The sequence below is a fragment of the Anas acuta genome, chromosome 1 (assembly GCF_963932015.1).
Source record: "Anas acuta chromosome 1, bAnaAcu1.1, whole genome shotgun sequence".
NCBI lineage: Eukaryota > Metazoa > Chordata > Aves > Anseriformes > Anatidae > Anas > Anas acuta.
Window position 1 is genome coordinate 67,338,068 of NC_088979.1, and position 14,292 is coordinate 67,352,359.

General features: G+C 43.9%; 3 protein-coding genes across 8 annotated transcripts in view; 2 read left to right on the forward strand and 1 right to left on the reverse strand.

The window, feature by feature from the left end:
- Positions 1-359: 359 nt before the first annotated feature.
- UNC50 (unc-50 inner nuclear membrane RNA binding protein) lies at positions 360-5,445 on the reverse strand. 6 transcript variants are annotated; one of them, XM_068681075.1, is made up of 6 exons: positions 5,317-5,445; positions 4,672-4,981; positions 3,673-3,793; positions 1,379-1,518; positions 1,200-1,301; positions 360-669 (listed from the first exon to the last, which is right to left on the reverse strand). In XM_068681075.1, the coding sequence occupies exons 2-6, from the start codon at positions 4,949-4,951 to the stop codon at positions 533-535; spliced, it is 780 nt and encodes a 259-aa protein (XP_068537176.1). In that variant the 5' UTR covers positions 4,952-4,981; positions 5,317-5,445; the 3' UTR covers positions 360-532. The 6 variants fall into 6 exon arrangements, with proteins under 6 accessions (XP_068537176.1, XP_068537193.1, XP_068537210.1 ...); XM_068681092.1 differs by having other exon boundaries at positions 5,312-5,437; XM_068681109.1 differs by having other exon boundaries at positions 4,672-4,975; positions 5,317-5,381.
- Positions 5,436-8,532, forward strand: COA5 (cytochrome c oxidase assembly factor 5). Its single transcript, XM_068681121.1, has 3 exons — positions 5,436-5,568; positions 5,696-5,779; positions 7,809-8,532. Exons 1-3 carry the CDS (start codon positions 5,467-5,469, stop codon positions 7,848-7,850), a joined length of 228 nt encoding a protein of 75 aa, XP_068537222.1. The 5' UTR covers positions 5,436-5,466; the 3' UTR covers positions 7,851-8,532.
- Positions 8,533-13,081: 4,549 nt separating this feature from the next.
- The window catches only part of INPP4A (inositol polyphosphate-4-phosphatase type I A), a 111,237-nt gene continuing 110,026 nt past the window's right edge, over positions 13,082-14,292 (forward strand). Inside the window, exon 1 of the mRNA XM_068680896.1 lies at positions 13,082-13,209. The gene's annotated coding sequence lies outside the window, so the exon portion shown is untranslated. The remainder of the gene's footprint in view (positions 13,210-14,292) is intronic.

Below are 14,292 nucleotides of genomic sequence, written 5' to 3' on the forward strand. Positions count from 1 at the left end.
TGTGCCAGCATTGTCCATGTATAGTTGAAGTAATCACGAAAATAAAGTGATCTAAAGTTCTTTCACGAAAGGAAAGGACGGTTCTGTACCTAGAGCTAGTTGTTGCTTTACCATTGCAACACTATTAGGAGTTCTACTTTCACGCAATCCCGAGGCAAGGTATTCCAATATTCTTCTTCTGTAAAACCGCTCTTTGGTGTCATTTGAAACCCTAGCAACGTAGAGCTTCTGCCAGTATGTGTAAAATAGCTGCAGTAAGAGTTACGCTAAATAGACTTGTTGCAGTTAAATTTAAGTTACGGTGTACAATTGTTTTTAGGAATGTACTGCAAAAGTATTTGAACAAACTTGCTAACATGTTTACTGTTGTAAATATTTTAATAAAAATGACACTTCAAACTTTTTTTTACACAATTATCTACAATAAAGAGAAATTTACAACCATTTACAATAAGTTCTTAACTGTTTTTCTTTATCATCAAGACAGCTAAGATAAAACCAAAGTAAACGTTAGATTGGTGAAGTCCTTGTTTTATTTCACTCTGTATTTATAGAAGGAACAAAGCATCTTGGTGAAGTTCCATCCACATGCTAATGAGATCAAGTAGAGCATGATGAGAAGTGCAAAAGGGTACAAAAGAATAGCTGTGTTCTTCAAAAATGGTAATGCTGCAAAAGAAACAACAATGAAGCGTGTGTAAAGTAGTGCTCTTCCAAAAAAGGTGCTTCATCTAGGATGACCTTGGGGAAAAACAGCAAGAAAAAATGGTACCCACCCCTCTGCCATATTTCTTAGAAGAACAGGCCCGTCATCTCTATCATCTCAGTCCTACTATCAACACCCACTTACGAGTACTTGACTTAAGCATTACAGGTAAAGTCTCAAGAAACTGTTTTACCTAAAACTGTACACTTCAACTCAATAGAGTTTTTATCCAGTGCAAACGTTTTGAAGTGGATTTCCAGAGGAAAAAGAAAAGCAAGTTAAGTTGTTACTGGTCTAAAAGAACACCAGGCTGGTACAGCGAAGAACATAAAGCCTGCTGCTGCTCCTTACCCATCTGAAAATGTACATTTTTACCAAGCTTCTTTTACCATGGAGAGTAACTTCAACACCCAGCTGAGCCTCTGCTTGACAAATTAACAGACTCAACTCAAATAGACTAACGTGATGCTCTTCCTTTCAGTCAAATACTTACCACTGTATCCCAGGAATGTCACATAGATGTAGTAGCCAATTGCAATCAGCCACAACGTGTTCCCAACAAAATATCCAATGACTGAGTCAGAGATGATGACATCTGAAAGAAAAAACTGCTCTCAGCTGTTGCGGTCCAGGGTGATTTTAGAGCAGAGAAGACACACGAAGTCTACTTACAATTGATGAAAAACAGCTGGATGAAGTGCAGAATGACTAGAAGTGGATAGAAGGCATTCAGGTGAACATCAAAGGCATATCCCCACTCCACGTCATAGTCTCTGTTCTGCTGCTTTACCAAGTACTTATTGGAAATGAACCTACAGGAAGAGACATTTGAGAACAAAGTTAACGCAGAGCTTTGAAGTTGACTGACAAAACACTGGCCTCAGAGTCAGCCACATGTGATCCTAACTCTGTGCTCTAAGGGTTCTGTTACATGGGAGAAAGACACCCAACAATGAGCACTGCTGGTGTTTTAGACTACAAAACAAACCTCAAGACTTTACATTTTCTTCAGCTTAAGGTCTAGACATCAGAAAAATGATCCCTTTTACAAGTGGAACAAGAAGTCAATACGTGCTCAGAAATAAGAAGTTGAGACTGCAGATTTTGTGGTAAATTTCCCTGAAATACTCTTTATATCAAAAGAAGGGTCAGGAAGAGGCAGACCCTGGATGCAGAGTAAAGCAAGGCAAGAAGAGGTTTAGATTCATTAGGAACACGGGAAGCTTTTGCAGAAAAGGTGAGTGTACAGGAAGCAAGGACTAGAACCAAAGTGGAGCCAGGTGACTGGTATTTAGGCCTGTAGGAAGCTAACTCAAGGACAGAGGAAACCCAGCAGATGCAGAAGTATTTCTGGTTTGGGACAGCATAGCCTGAGACACAAACTGCTGGAGGAGAAGAAAGGCATTACTGATTCTAGGAGTCTACTTCAGGAAGTGTTATACTGAATGCTCCTCCTCAGGCACTTTATGGGCTGCTGCCCCAGACAGCACAGAAGATGAGATGGGTCTTTCATCTATCAGCTGCCATTCTCGTATGTATCTGATTCCTGACTTTTCCAACTAAGGTTGGAAACGCCCTCCAAGACCATCAGGTCCAACCACCCCCCTGCCACCACTGTCACCCACTAACCATGTCCCCAAGCACCAGGCCCAACCTCTCCTTGAACACCCCCAGTGACGGTGACTCCACCAGCTCCCTGGGCAACCCGTCCCGGTGCCTGACTGCTCCTTCTGAGCAGAAATGTCTCCTCATTGCCAGCCTGAACCTCCCCTGGGGCAACTTGAGGCCTCTGCTCCTGTCACTGGTTACCTGTGAGAAGAGGCCGACCCCCAGCTCCCCACCCCTTCGTTTCAGGTAGCTGCAGAGAGCAATAAGGTCTCCCCTGAGCCTCCTCTTCTCCAGACCAAACACCCCCATTCCCTCAGCCGCTCCTCACAGGCGTTGTGCTCCAGGCCCTTCACCAGCTTTGTAGCCCTGCTCTGGACACGTTCCAGGGCCTCGATGTCCTTGTAGTGAGGGACCCAAAGCTGAGCACAGCACTCAAGGTGCGGCCTCACCAGAGCAGAGCACAGGGGGACGATCACCTCCCTGCTCCTGCTGGCTGCACTGTTCCTGATACCAGCCAGGATGCTGTTGGCCCTCCTGGCTACCTGGGCACACTGCTGGCTCATGTTCAGGAGAGCACCAACCAGCTCCCCCAGATCCTTTTCCTCTGCACAGCTTTCCAGCCACCCTGCCCCAAGCCTGTAGCGCTGCATGGGGTTGTTGTGGCCAAAGTGCAGGACCTGGCACTTAGCCATGGTGAACCTCACCCTGTTGGCCTCTGCCCATTGACCAAACTTGTCCGGGTCCCTCTGCAGGGCCTTCCTACCCTCTGGCACATGGAAATTTCCCCCCAACTTTGTGTCATCTGCAAACTTACTGAGGGTGCACTCAATTCCCTCATCCAAGTCAGATATTAAAGACATAATAAAGATATTAAAGAGAGACGTTGCTTATAGTGGAAATAATAGCTAAAATCTTCAGCAATAAGCACAGACCGATTTTATACAACCCTACTTAAACATAATCATCCTCAGGCTTACGTTGTTTAACCAAGCTATTCAACCAAATTAAGGAATGAAGCTTCTTTTTTGATCACCAACTTTCTGATCTGGTATTATTGCTGAAGGCCAACCAGCTCAGGAAGAAAGAACACAGAATGAAATGTTCATTATAATACAGACTGGTTATTAATCATCTTCTCCAGGAAACAGTAAAGAAAGCTATGCTTTTTTAAAAAAAAAAAAAAAAAAAAAAAAAGGAAATTCTAAAATAACTCTACCAACAGCACAAAGCCTATAGTCAACACTACAATTTACTTTATAATTTTGCCCCAAAGAGGGAACCAAGCATCTCGCAAACAGCATAAGACTATCAGTGTCCCAACAGCAATACTGAACTCAGTTTCAGATGTTCATACTTACCACATTAAAGTTGCTATCAGGAGACCAACACCTACACAGTCTATGAATACCACCCAAAGAAGCAGCTTGATTGTTTCAAAAAAACCCATGTCCAGCACAAATCCAAACCCTACAGTGGACACTAAAAAGAGAAAAAAAAAAAAAGATTATTGAAGTTAACTGCAGAAAAGAAAGGATGAGATTGTAAATCAATATTCTTTTTTGAGTATGCTGTTAGGAAATCTCCCGTTTTCTTTTTCACCTTGTGATTTTTTCAGCCCAACAGGTCATTTTTTTCCACCAAATACTAGGTGCATCACAATTAGTTTATAACTCCTTTACAAATTGAAGAATGCTAATGTTAAGCCCAAGTGCAAATTAACACCAAACCCTATTGCCCTCCCAACTATTTTAAAAATTCACACAAGGCCACAGCAGAATATTCTTTGTTTCGTAAAAGCCTGTTGTTAACCAAAGCCATGTATCTGGTGCTACATACTTTGATTTTGGAGTTAACAGCTTTGATATAAGTAACAGCAATGTGCTATGTAGAAGAGGGTAATACTTCTGAGTTTTAAATTCAGTCTAACAATTATATGTGAGTGACTGTGTGCAGTTGGGCTTGATCATCCTTATGGGTCCCTCCCCACTCGGGATAGTCTATGATTCTATTGTTTAATTCTGCAATATACATAATGTCTCTTAAGGCCTATATTGTAAAAACAGTATAATGTTCAGATAAACCAGATGTTCAGTACTTTTTAAGCAAAGCCCTGCTACGTGACGTGGCTTTTGTTATTGTCAGTGAGGTTACAGGGAAGCAGCTAGTTTGGAATACAGGAAGAAGCGAGTTGAAATAGATTTGTCCAAATGAACTACAGCTATGCTGCCCGTTTTCTAGCTTCAGAAAGGACTTTTTTACTTTACTTTGATTAGGAGATACTCCACACAGACTGGACTTTTCTCCCCAGGGGCCAGAAGGGGCTATAAAGGCAGCCCCCCCGCCTGCCTCGCACTCACCGCAGAGCCACACGCTGAGCAGCACCAGGAAAGCGGGGTCATCCCTAGCCCACTGGTCCTTGGTCTGCTTCCTGTAGTGGAAGTTCCTGTAGACCCTCTGCGGCGAGGTGAAGAGGTAGAGCATCTGCCAGAGGGCGAACTCGAAGTCCATCTGCCTGAAGTGCAGCAGCCTGCGCAGGTACTTGTGGCGCTTGGCGCCGGCCGTGTGCCGGGCCGCGTCGCGGGGGCTCAGCGCCCCGTTGCCCTGGCTGCGGGCACCGGAGGAGGTGGTGGGCAGCATGGCGATCGGGACCCGTCCCCGCACCTGCACCTGGGGGGGGAATTACCACGGCTTAGCTCGCCTCACGCAGGCCCCGAGGGGAAGGGGCGAGCGCGGGGGCCGCCATTTCGCGACCCCCCCCCACCTCCGCGGGGGCGGCCATTTCGCGACCCCCTCCCCACCCCGCCACGTCCCCCACCCCCCCTACTCTTCATTTTCCCCCCTTTTTCCCCCCTTCTCCCTCATCCCCCAGCCGCAGCGCCCCCCCCCCAAGGGCTCGCACCCCCTCACGGCAAGGCAGAGCCGGCCGGGGGCGGCGGGACCCCGGCTCTCCTCAGCCCCTCGGGGAGCGGCAGCGGGGTCCCCCCCGGCGCCCCCCACCTCACCCGCAGCCTCCTCCTCCTCCGCCGCCGCCCCGCGCCTGCGCCGCGCCCGCTGAGGGAAGCGCTAAGATGGCGGCGGTCGCCTCAGGGCGATGGCGGTGGTGAGGGGCGTAGCGGTCAGAGAGAGCGCTGAGGGGGCTGCTCCGAGCCGCCATGCCCAAGTACTACGAGGAGAAGGAGGAGGACGGGCGGGCCTGCGGGGGGGTGCGGGAGGACCTGAGGCAGTGCCTGCTGGAGAGCCCCTGCGTGCTGCAGGTGAGGGGGGGCACCGACCCCAGCCCTTCTCCTCAGCCCCGTCCCCAGAGAGCCCCTTGGCGGCTTCCCCGAGTGCAGGGGGTCCTCGAAAGATAAAGGCAATAACCCTTTTTCTGTCGCCCAACAGGAGAACAAAAGCCCCAAGCAGTGCTTGAGGGAAGGACACTGTAGAAGCTTGCAAAACACGTTTTTTGCGTGCAAAAGGTCGATGGTAAGTGCCCGTGTGGCTTCTTCCACTAGCAGCCAGGCTGCTTTCTGTCCCTATCCTTGATTATTTTTTTAAACAAAACACTTCAGTAAAGCTGGTGTCACTAAGCGGGGCAGTTCTTGCCTCTAAATCTCCTTTAAACTTTGAATATTGCCCACCGTTCTCATTGAGGACAGCACACTTGTAGAGCAAATAAGCTGGAAGAGAAGCACGTTTACATTGAATCAGACTTAAAATGTGGCAGCTAAGGTAAATGAGTTGCACGTTCTCAGTATTGCTTTCAGCAAAGCTTTGATTTAAGCACTATTTATGGATCGTGTAGTCTTAAGATATTGACTTAGGCCTAATATTTTTTTTCTGTGAGGTCACTGGAAAAAATGTGTGTAGAGAATTCTGTAGTTAGAAGGATGTCCTGCTGAAAGGGACTTTCACCACTGATGCAGGCTTCTGCATTTGAAGGTAGGCAGTCACTGGTGTGTGTTTTTTTTTTTTTTTCTTTGGAGGTCTCAAAAGAGCAGGAGTTCCTGTTTTTTATTAAGTGAGCTGTCAAGAAAGGTAGTGAGAAACCAGTTGTAAAAATGTAATTAGATGATGTTTCTCTGGTTTTGGTATGAGTTCCTTATCCAGAAACGCTTTGCTTGTGTTTCCGTAGCATTTAAAATAGCTGAGTCATGGTAAAGATGGTATCAAAACTTTGTAAACACTAGTAATAAAAGCTCCCCCCCTCCTTTTTTTAAGCCAATTGTGATACCTAGTAGGGGATATACAGCTGGAAACCAACCTAAACATCCCGTCCTGTACGAACTGCATTAATCCATGTAGTGACAAATTGTTATTTGTATGGACATAGAGATATGTTACGTATGTGATACTTCAAATATTTACCATTTGATACTGCAGCTGCAATACATGTGTCTCTGGATGATGGGTCTGTGTTTCTGTCTGTAGATCATTAAGCACGCCTGGTGAAACATGTGTTCTAGCAAAGTGTCCCAGTCATGTGGGAAGAGGCCTGGCTGGTACCTGCTTCCATTTAACTGCTCCAAATTCTGAGGATGAAGAGTGATGTTTTTCCTGTCCTCTTAACTCTGTAAATGGTTGTGACAGTGCTTTGCCAAAGCTGTTACTTGATATAACAGTGAGGCCCAAAGAGTACTTCCTACAAAGGTAGAAAATACATGCAACTATAAACGTTAGTACACTTCAGATATAAAAGTAGCAACAGTGTTTAAAACAGAAGTTGCTTGGTTATTGGACAAGCCCGTTGTGGGTTAGCTCTTCAATTTTGCTGCAGTTCTGAATTCTGAAAGAGGGTCAGTTATTGGAGATAAGATACCGCCTCAATCTAATATCTGGATGTGGCTCAATTGCAATCTGTATCTGCAGTCTTCAAGACTATCTAAATTCGGAAGAACTCTATCAAGATCAAAGTATGTTTTTCTGCTTTACTGGGAAAGAACTTGCAATTTAGTTTCAGTAGGGGTTGCGTGAGAGATTATATTTTAGCTTTACTGACTTGCCATCTATTAAATGTTGTTTTTTATGACTGCCGGGAATGAACTTGAAGTTTTAATAGGCTGAAAATTTATTTCAGTTTTTACTGATTTTTTTTTTCCCAGACACTTCCTGTATTTGTTATCCCTCTCCTCACTGATGTTTCCAGTGACTCTCACTGAAACCCAACCTGAATTTTCCTCATTCCACTCATCAGTTGTTTGTGGGGAGAAAAAAAAAAAGCTCTTGTCAGCCCCCAATGCTGTTCTTTATTTGTGGTGTTATAATGTTTATTTAAGACTGCACAGGGTTCTTGCCACTTCATTTTAACTTTGTATGAGATTTAAGGTAGTATAATATGTGTTTAACTGGAAAAAACGTATGACTTGTTGGTTATGTCACTAATTTTCTGTACAGTGACTTCTGCCTTATTTTGTACTTTATGCTATTTTTTCACTAGTAACATCAGAATAAGTGCTCTGAAATATTTCTTTTGTAGAATATAGTGTGATCTTAATATATTGCCTTCAATTTTCAGTTGGATGCCAGGGCAAGATTCAGAGGAAAGAAAGGATACTGATGTCCTCGTGGAAGAGACCCAGCTGTGGGAAATCAGAATTCATCAGCATGTTAACTGAAACAGAGGCTTAAGTAAGAAGATTGCATCTGCAGCGTCCTTTTGTGCAGTATTTTCATGGAAGGTATCTACTGCTGATAATTGTGACAGATTGACCTGGATGTGCATTTAAATGTTAAAAAGAAGGTGTGCATAAAGCTGCACGTTCTGGCCAAAATAGGTACCTGTCATGCACTTGTAATAAAATATGTAAAATCCAGAGTAAGCTGCAAAAGTTATTGCTGTGTTTTGAAGTTAAATTTCAGTTATACCAACTCTGATAATGTATTATTTGCAACTGTAAAACAGAATTACAGACTTCGGACTGGTACTTGACTGGTACGCCAGAGGATACCTCAGCACAGAGATGTTTCTGGAGTTGATGTGTTGACCAAGGTTATGAAACGTGTGTGCAAGCTGCTTCCTTCCCAGTAGGTTTGTTACACAATAACCCTGCACTAATAGGTAGGAGTGGCGATGTTTTGCAGTGCCACATGATCAAGGATGGCATCTTTTCCCTTGTGACACAAATGCCTGTTAATATGATGTTGGTGTGTACCTGTTCGTTAGCATGGTCTAGTTGTCAGATGGGACAACTAGATTAAAATCTGGTTTCGCTAAATTAAAAGATGTCTGATTAATCTTATGGTAATCTGTTTTCTCATTGTATTGATACAACAGAACGATAACGTTATTTTGTTCAGTAACTTGAGCGCTGAATGCCAAGATGTGGCTAGTTATATACTGTTGGGTGGGGGAGGAGGGAGTTCCTGACAGGCCAGCAGGTAAGGAGACCATGGGCACTGTCACCGTATTCTTGTTTTCGCTTTGTCCCTTCTCTGAATTCTTTGGTTTGCATTTATGGGTGTAAAATGTTCAAATTGCCATTCATGTTCAGTTAAATTTTAACTGGTTTCTATTAGAACTTAAACTCACACTTCCTTTATATATTTTTTTTTCTTTTGCTCAAGAAAAAAAATCATGTAACTCCATAAGTTATGGAACAGATGCAGTGAAAAAGTGAATGAATAGAGGAAAATGATTTTTCCATTATGTTGATCAAGGATGACTGGCAGATCTGTCTGCAGTATGGCAGTGTTCTTTAATATGTAGGTAACATCTACGTTAGTCTCTTGCCACACCTTGGTAAGGAAGCAGGATTTATGGGGATAGCAAACATTAAATAGCACTAAAGCCACGACTAGTCAATATTTGCAACTTTTATTTAAGAACTTGCTTCTGAAGAACGTGTTTTCTTCCCTCAGTTCCTTCCTTACCTGCCTCTTGAAGTCTCTAAGAAATAAGGGATAATATAACTTGTAGAAACTCAAATACATTCAGACAAGCTGATTAGAAGCAGGATTAAGAGTGAGAAGGGAGAGAGCATAGTAACTTCTTTTCTTGGCTAAAACTTGCAGCCATGTATCTGATTCGCATTCAGTCTGACCAGATGGATGCAACACTTACTTTTGCATTTCATCAATGATAAAATTGATGACTTCTGTGAATGAGCATGTTGATGATGTAATTCTTTCTTAAGCAATTTCTCTGTGATAAGTCACAGTATATTTATATTGCTTGTATATGTAGAACTTGCATATTTTTTGCAATCAAATCAGCACTGATGTCACAGTTTAATTTTGTGGTGATAAGTGAAAACTAGTTCATTTGTTGAAGTGCTGCAAACCTGTGTTTTCCACAATCTAGGTACTGTATTATTTATATATACTAAACTGCTAAATTGATGTGATATGTTTGAAACATCTTAACTTTGCCCAGGGAGGTGGTGGCATCACCGTCCCTGGGGGTGTTTAAGAAAAGGTTGGATGTGGTGCTTAGGGCCATGGGTTACTGGGTGGCATTGGTGGTAGGGGGGTGGTTGGGCCAGATGGTCTTGGAGGGCTTTTCCAACCTTAATGCTTCTATGATTAGTGCTCTAATTTCAAAATATTACTCACAAGCCTTCTTTGGAAAAAGAAAATTAAATGGGAGTAAAACCAAATTTGAATCTAGTTGGCAGATAATTGAATGTCACTTAGAGTGAATGCTACAGAGTAGGAACAGGATGTGGTTTGGTACCCAAGGAGTCTTCCACTGGCTGCCTTACCGCAGGGGACTACAGGCTCGATGCTCCATGTGGTCTGTTCCTTTCTCTCAGCCCTAACCACTGAGCTTCACCCCATGGTGCTGCGGAAGCTCCTTTGGGGAAGGAGCAGACAGGAGTGCTCAGGCAGGTGACTGGCTGAAGCTATTTTTAGTCATTGGCTTGATCCAAGTGGTGAAAATCCATCTATCATTTGGTGCTGAATGCTTCAGGATTTCATGAGGAATTTAACAGAAGTCTTACAGGAGTTGATGTTATATTTTTTTTTGGTGTCAAAACATCCTAATGGTTCACTAGGTTATCTAGACCACCATAAAAATGTGTGTACTGCGTATCTAAATACTGACATGTTCAAGAGACTATCATTGTTCAATTCCAATATTGTGTAACATCATGTTCTGTCTAAAAAATGAGTAATTATATAATTGCCTTGGGAGTTTAAGCACTGTTCTACTTGAAAGCTGTTAGTGTTTCCTGTGTGACTTCTAAAAATAATTTGTTTTATTAATGGAAAGCCCTAAATGCTCCAAACTTGTGCACATGATTGCAGCTTTCTTCTATTGCAGAAAAATGTTTTCCTTTGAACGATCTGACATTAAGTCTTGCGTGCTACGCTATTCCACTGTTGTTTTTTTATTTTATTTAAAAATACAGATTTCCAACCCGTGGAAGGTTCTGCAAGATTGACCATGTAATGTCTTGGAACGTGTGCAATTGGACTGCTGAGAACAAAAGGTCAAAACGGTGCCCAAAGGCTCTTGAGTGTTTTATAGCCAGTCCTACACGCAGTGGTAATAATTCCTATCAGGGAAGTGCAGGATGCAGCTTGCCAAAGCCTTTCATTGCTGAAACCAACTTCTGTTGGTTTCACGTGGTGGTGGAGTTCAGGGGTGCTGGATGCTTTGAGCTCCATGCTGCAGACTGGGACTTGGCTGATCTTGGGATGTGTCTGTTGTTACTGCATTGCATTTTGTCAGGGAGCACGTTCTCTCCTTGCTCCAGTCCTGCAAACACTTCTGTATTTGCATAGCTGTACGCACGTACTGCAGAGCTACTCACACATGATCTTAAAAAAAAGGTTTCAGTCACATACTGTGGTTTCAAAATTTTTAAGACAATTCTTGCTGGTTAGGGTAAAGAGGTAAGCACATTGTTTAAGCAGAATCTGTTTATTAAAGGCCCACCTGTACGTACTGAGGCATGAAAGAAAGGGGTTGGCATTTAAGAAGGATGCACTGAGTAACATTTAAGTAACACCTCTGAAGAGGAAGGACATGGCATCTTAAAAATAATCACTACTTGAAAGCTCATCCACTTCCTGAGCGCGTGTATTTGTATTACAAAAAGCTTCCTTAGTTACTGGTTGATACAAGAAACAAGTTATGTAGCCTTTCTTCGCTTCTAGGTTTCTGGGGAGTAGCAGGTTGGATGATGGAGCCTGAACTCGTGTAAGGTACTTCTTAATTCTTTTTCCAATGTAGACTTAAAAAAAAAAAAAAATTTAAAAAAAAAAAATGTATTTGAGTGGAAACCCGCAAAAAATGAGACTGACACCTCATGCTCGTAAGAAAGGCGCTTATTGAAGTCATCTTCTAAAAATTCAGCCCCAGAATGTAGGTGTTAAGTGGTAGCTGTTGCTTAAGCCTCTTGTTAGAAAACTCTGAAATACGGAAGTGCAGCAGCTTTGCTGACGTGATGAATTTCAAATTTCAGCAAGTACTTCTGCTGCCTTAGCAGTCGATATGTGATCATGTAGGTTATGTATATTTATTTTATATGTGTATATGTATCAACCACTGTGTAAAACTAAGATCATGGCAGAGTTTTCCATCATAAACTGCAGTTGACAGAACAGTAACCAGAAACTTTAAGATCCTTTCTCCTTTCTTTATCCAAATGTGCATGCTGAATTTTTGCTTTACCTGTCTCTGTCATAGTTTTGCTGCAGTTATCTTCAGAAAATTATTTACCAATTACTTCTATAAGTGGTGCACTCCACGGTGACTTACTTCTATCCGGAAAAAAATCTGTAAACATAGAAGGTAGCTTCTTGAAGTGAACTGTGCTTTATTTTCAGTATTTACAGTAGGTTGATTAATAATGCCCTTAAACATTGAAGGGAGAAGCTTAATAGCTGCTTAATGATGTTAATAACAGGTGATAGATTTGAAATGTTGATGTGTTTAACAGATAAACATTGAATTTATTTTTATAACAAGCTGAGAAAGCTTTCATGGTTTTTTTTTTTTTTTTTTTTTTTTTTTTTTTTTTTTTGCAACTAGGTACTAATGGGCTGTGGTGAGATGGAAGGAAATAATTTCTTAAAGATCTTCAGTAGCAGAGGAAATAAGTGAATCTCTGTGACTTGGTACAAGATCTCCAAAATGATTTTTACAGTATTGCTACTGTTACTCTAAAAGGAGCTAGGGAGAAAACAGTGAGTCTAGGAATTGGTTTGTAATTTGTAAGTTTTATCATAACTGTGCTAATGTAAAATTGTGATGTCTTTCATTATCATGAAGGATGAGGAATATATTATTTTTCTGACAATGTGTTCAGAACTAAATAAAAATACCATAACATTTTTTGAGGAAATGCATACATTAAGTTCCTAAAACCTTGTGTTCTGCCTCTCTCAGTCCCATCACAAAAATGTGGTGGTGTTGTAAGGAGATAAAACCCTGTTACAGGGGTTTTGCGTGATCTCTGTATATGTAAAGCCCTCTCTTCTTTCTTTGTAAACTATTGATTGTGCTTCTTAGGTGTGTGTCGCGTTTTGTCCCAGCGTGAAGTGGGGACCTCGCGTTCAGTTCCTTCTCCATTATGACCCCGATTCCATTTTCAGTCACAGTTCTGTCTGCTGTTTTCCCAGTATTCAGGGCGTGGCTTTGTAATCTTTGCCTGGACGGATAGCCTATAACCTGAGATTCGCTTTTATAAAGCAGTCCTTTGCAGATCTCACACGGCAGGTTTGGGGTATATCCAGGCAGCTGAGCGCCCCCCTAAATCCCCTCGGTACCTTTTCCCTCAGCGCCGGGGTTGACCAGGCGGCCCTGCGCGGGGTTGACCAGGCGGCCGCGCGGCTGCGGCTCGGGGCGGGCCGTGCGGGGCCCGCAGGGGGCCGGGCCCGGTGGCGGGGCGGGGCGGGGCCGCTCCCGGTGCCGTCAGCAGCCGCGGGCTGGCGGCGGAGCCTGGGCGCGGGCCGGCGGCGCTGCGGAGGTGAGCGAGGGGCGGCCGGGGGGCGGCCATCCTGTGGGGGCGGGCGCCATTTCGCCGGGTTCGTTGCCCCTGCAGCCCCACAGCCCCTGCTGGGGGCAGCTCGGGGTCGGGGGAACGCAGCGCTGGCTGCATGGGGCTGTGGTACCGGGCTTGGCCGTGCTGACAGCCCGCAGGGGAGGTTGTGCTCCTCGAGCAGCTGGAGCAGAGGCTTCTCGTCTGTGTTTATGCCCTCAGATGGTGAAGCGAGGGAGATAAGCTTGCACAACCCTGTTGTCGTGGAAACCGGATTATCAGTTTCCCCTTGAGGAACCGCCGTGTGCTAGGGCTTGCTTCAGGAGGTCGTGTTTTAAAAAACTTAGCAGGGTTTTTCCTGCATCTGAAGGCTCAGCTCGGTGAGCTACCTGGCTTCTAGGAGCTCAGCGGGCCCGCGAAGGAGACGCGATGTTCGTGTCATTCTCCCTCAAGTCTCTCAGACTCTCGATGCAGATGTTAGGTGGAAGCAAACAGGGGCAGGGGATGGGCACAGACCATTGTAGCAAGAGCTTGAAATTCAGTATTTATACATTTAGCAGTCTGGCACTTTCCAAACTTTGCAGTGGATGTGGCCTCTTCAATTCACCTCTGCCCGTTGGCAGTACCCAGGTGTTACCAAGTCACGATTTCAGCACTGTTTGCAAGTATCCACCTCTAGGTCGTATGCGTTTCTCTTGATACATGACGGTATTGCCAGTGGTTTAATTTATTTGTAAGCTTTGATTTAACTTAATCTATAATGGCAGGTCGTAAGGGTCCATGGAGAAACAAAGAACCTTGCCAAAACGTGACACGGAGTCGCGTGATCTTCGGAGGGTGGCTCCTGCTAAGATTAATTGCCAAAGACAGTGATCAAGCCTCTGCAAAAACTCCTGTACTTCTGTCCCACTTGCTGTCAGCTGAGTCAGAAGGCATCAGCTCTCTTCCCAGGCTTGTTTTAAATGTTCCTTCAGCTGTTGCTAGAGTAAATACCTGCTGGGGTGGTAGAATTTTTGGTGTTAAGATCTCAGATACATTGAAGGTTGAACATCATCTTTCATCTCATAAACC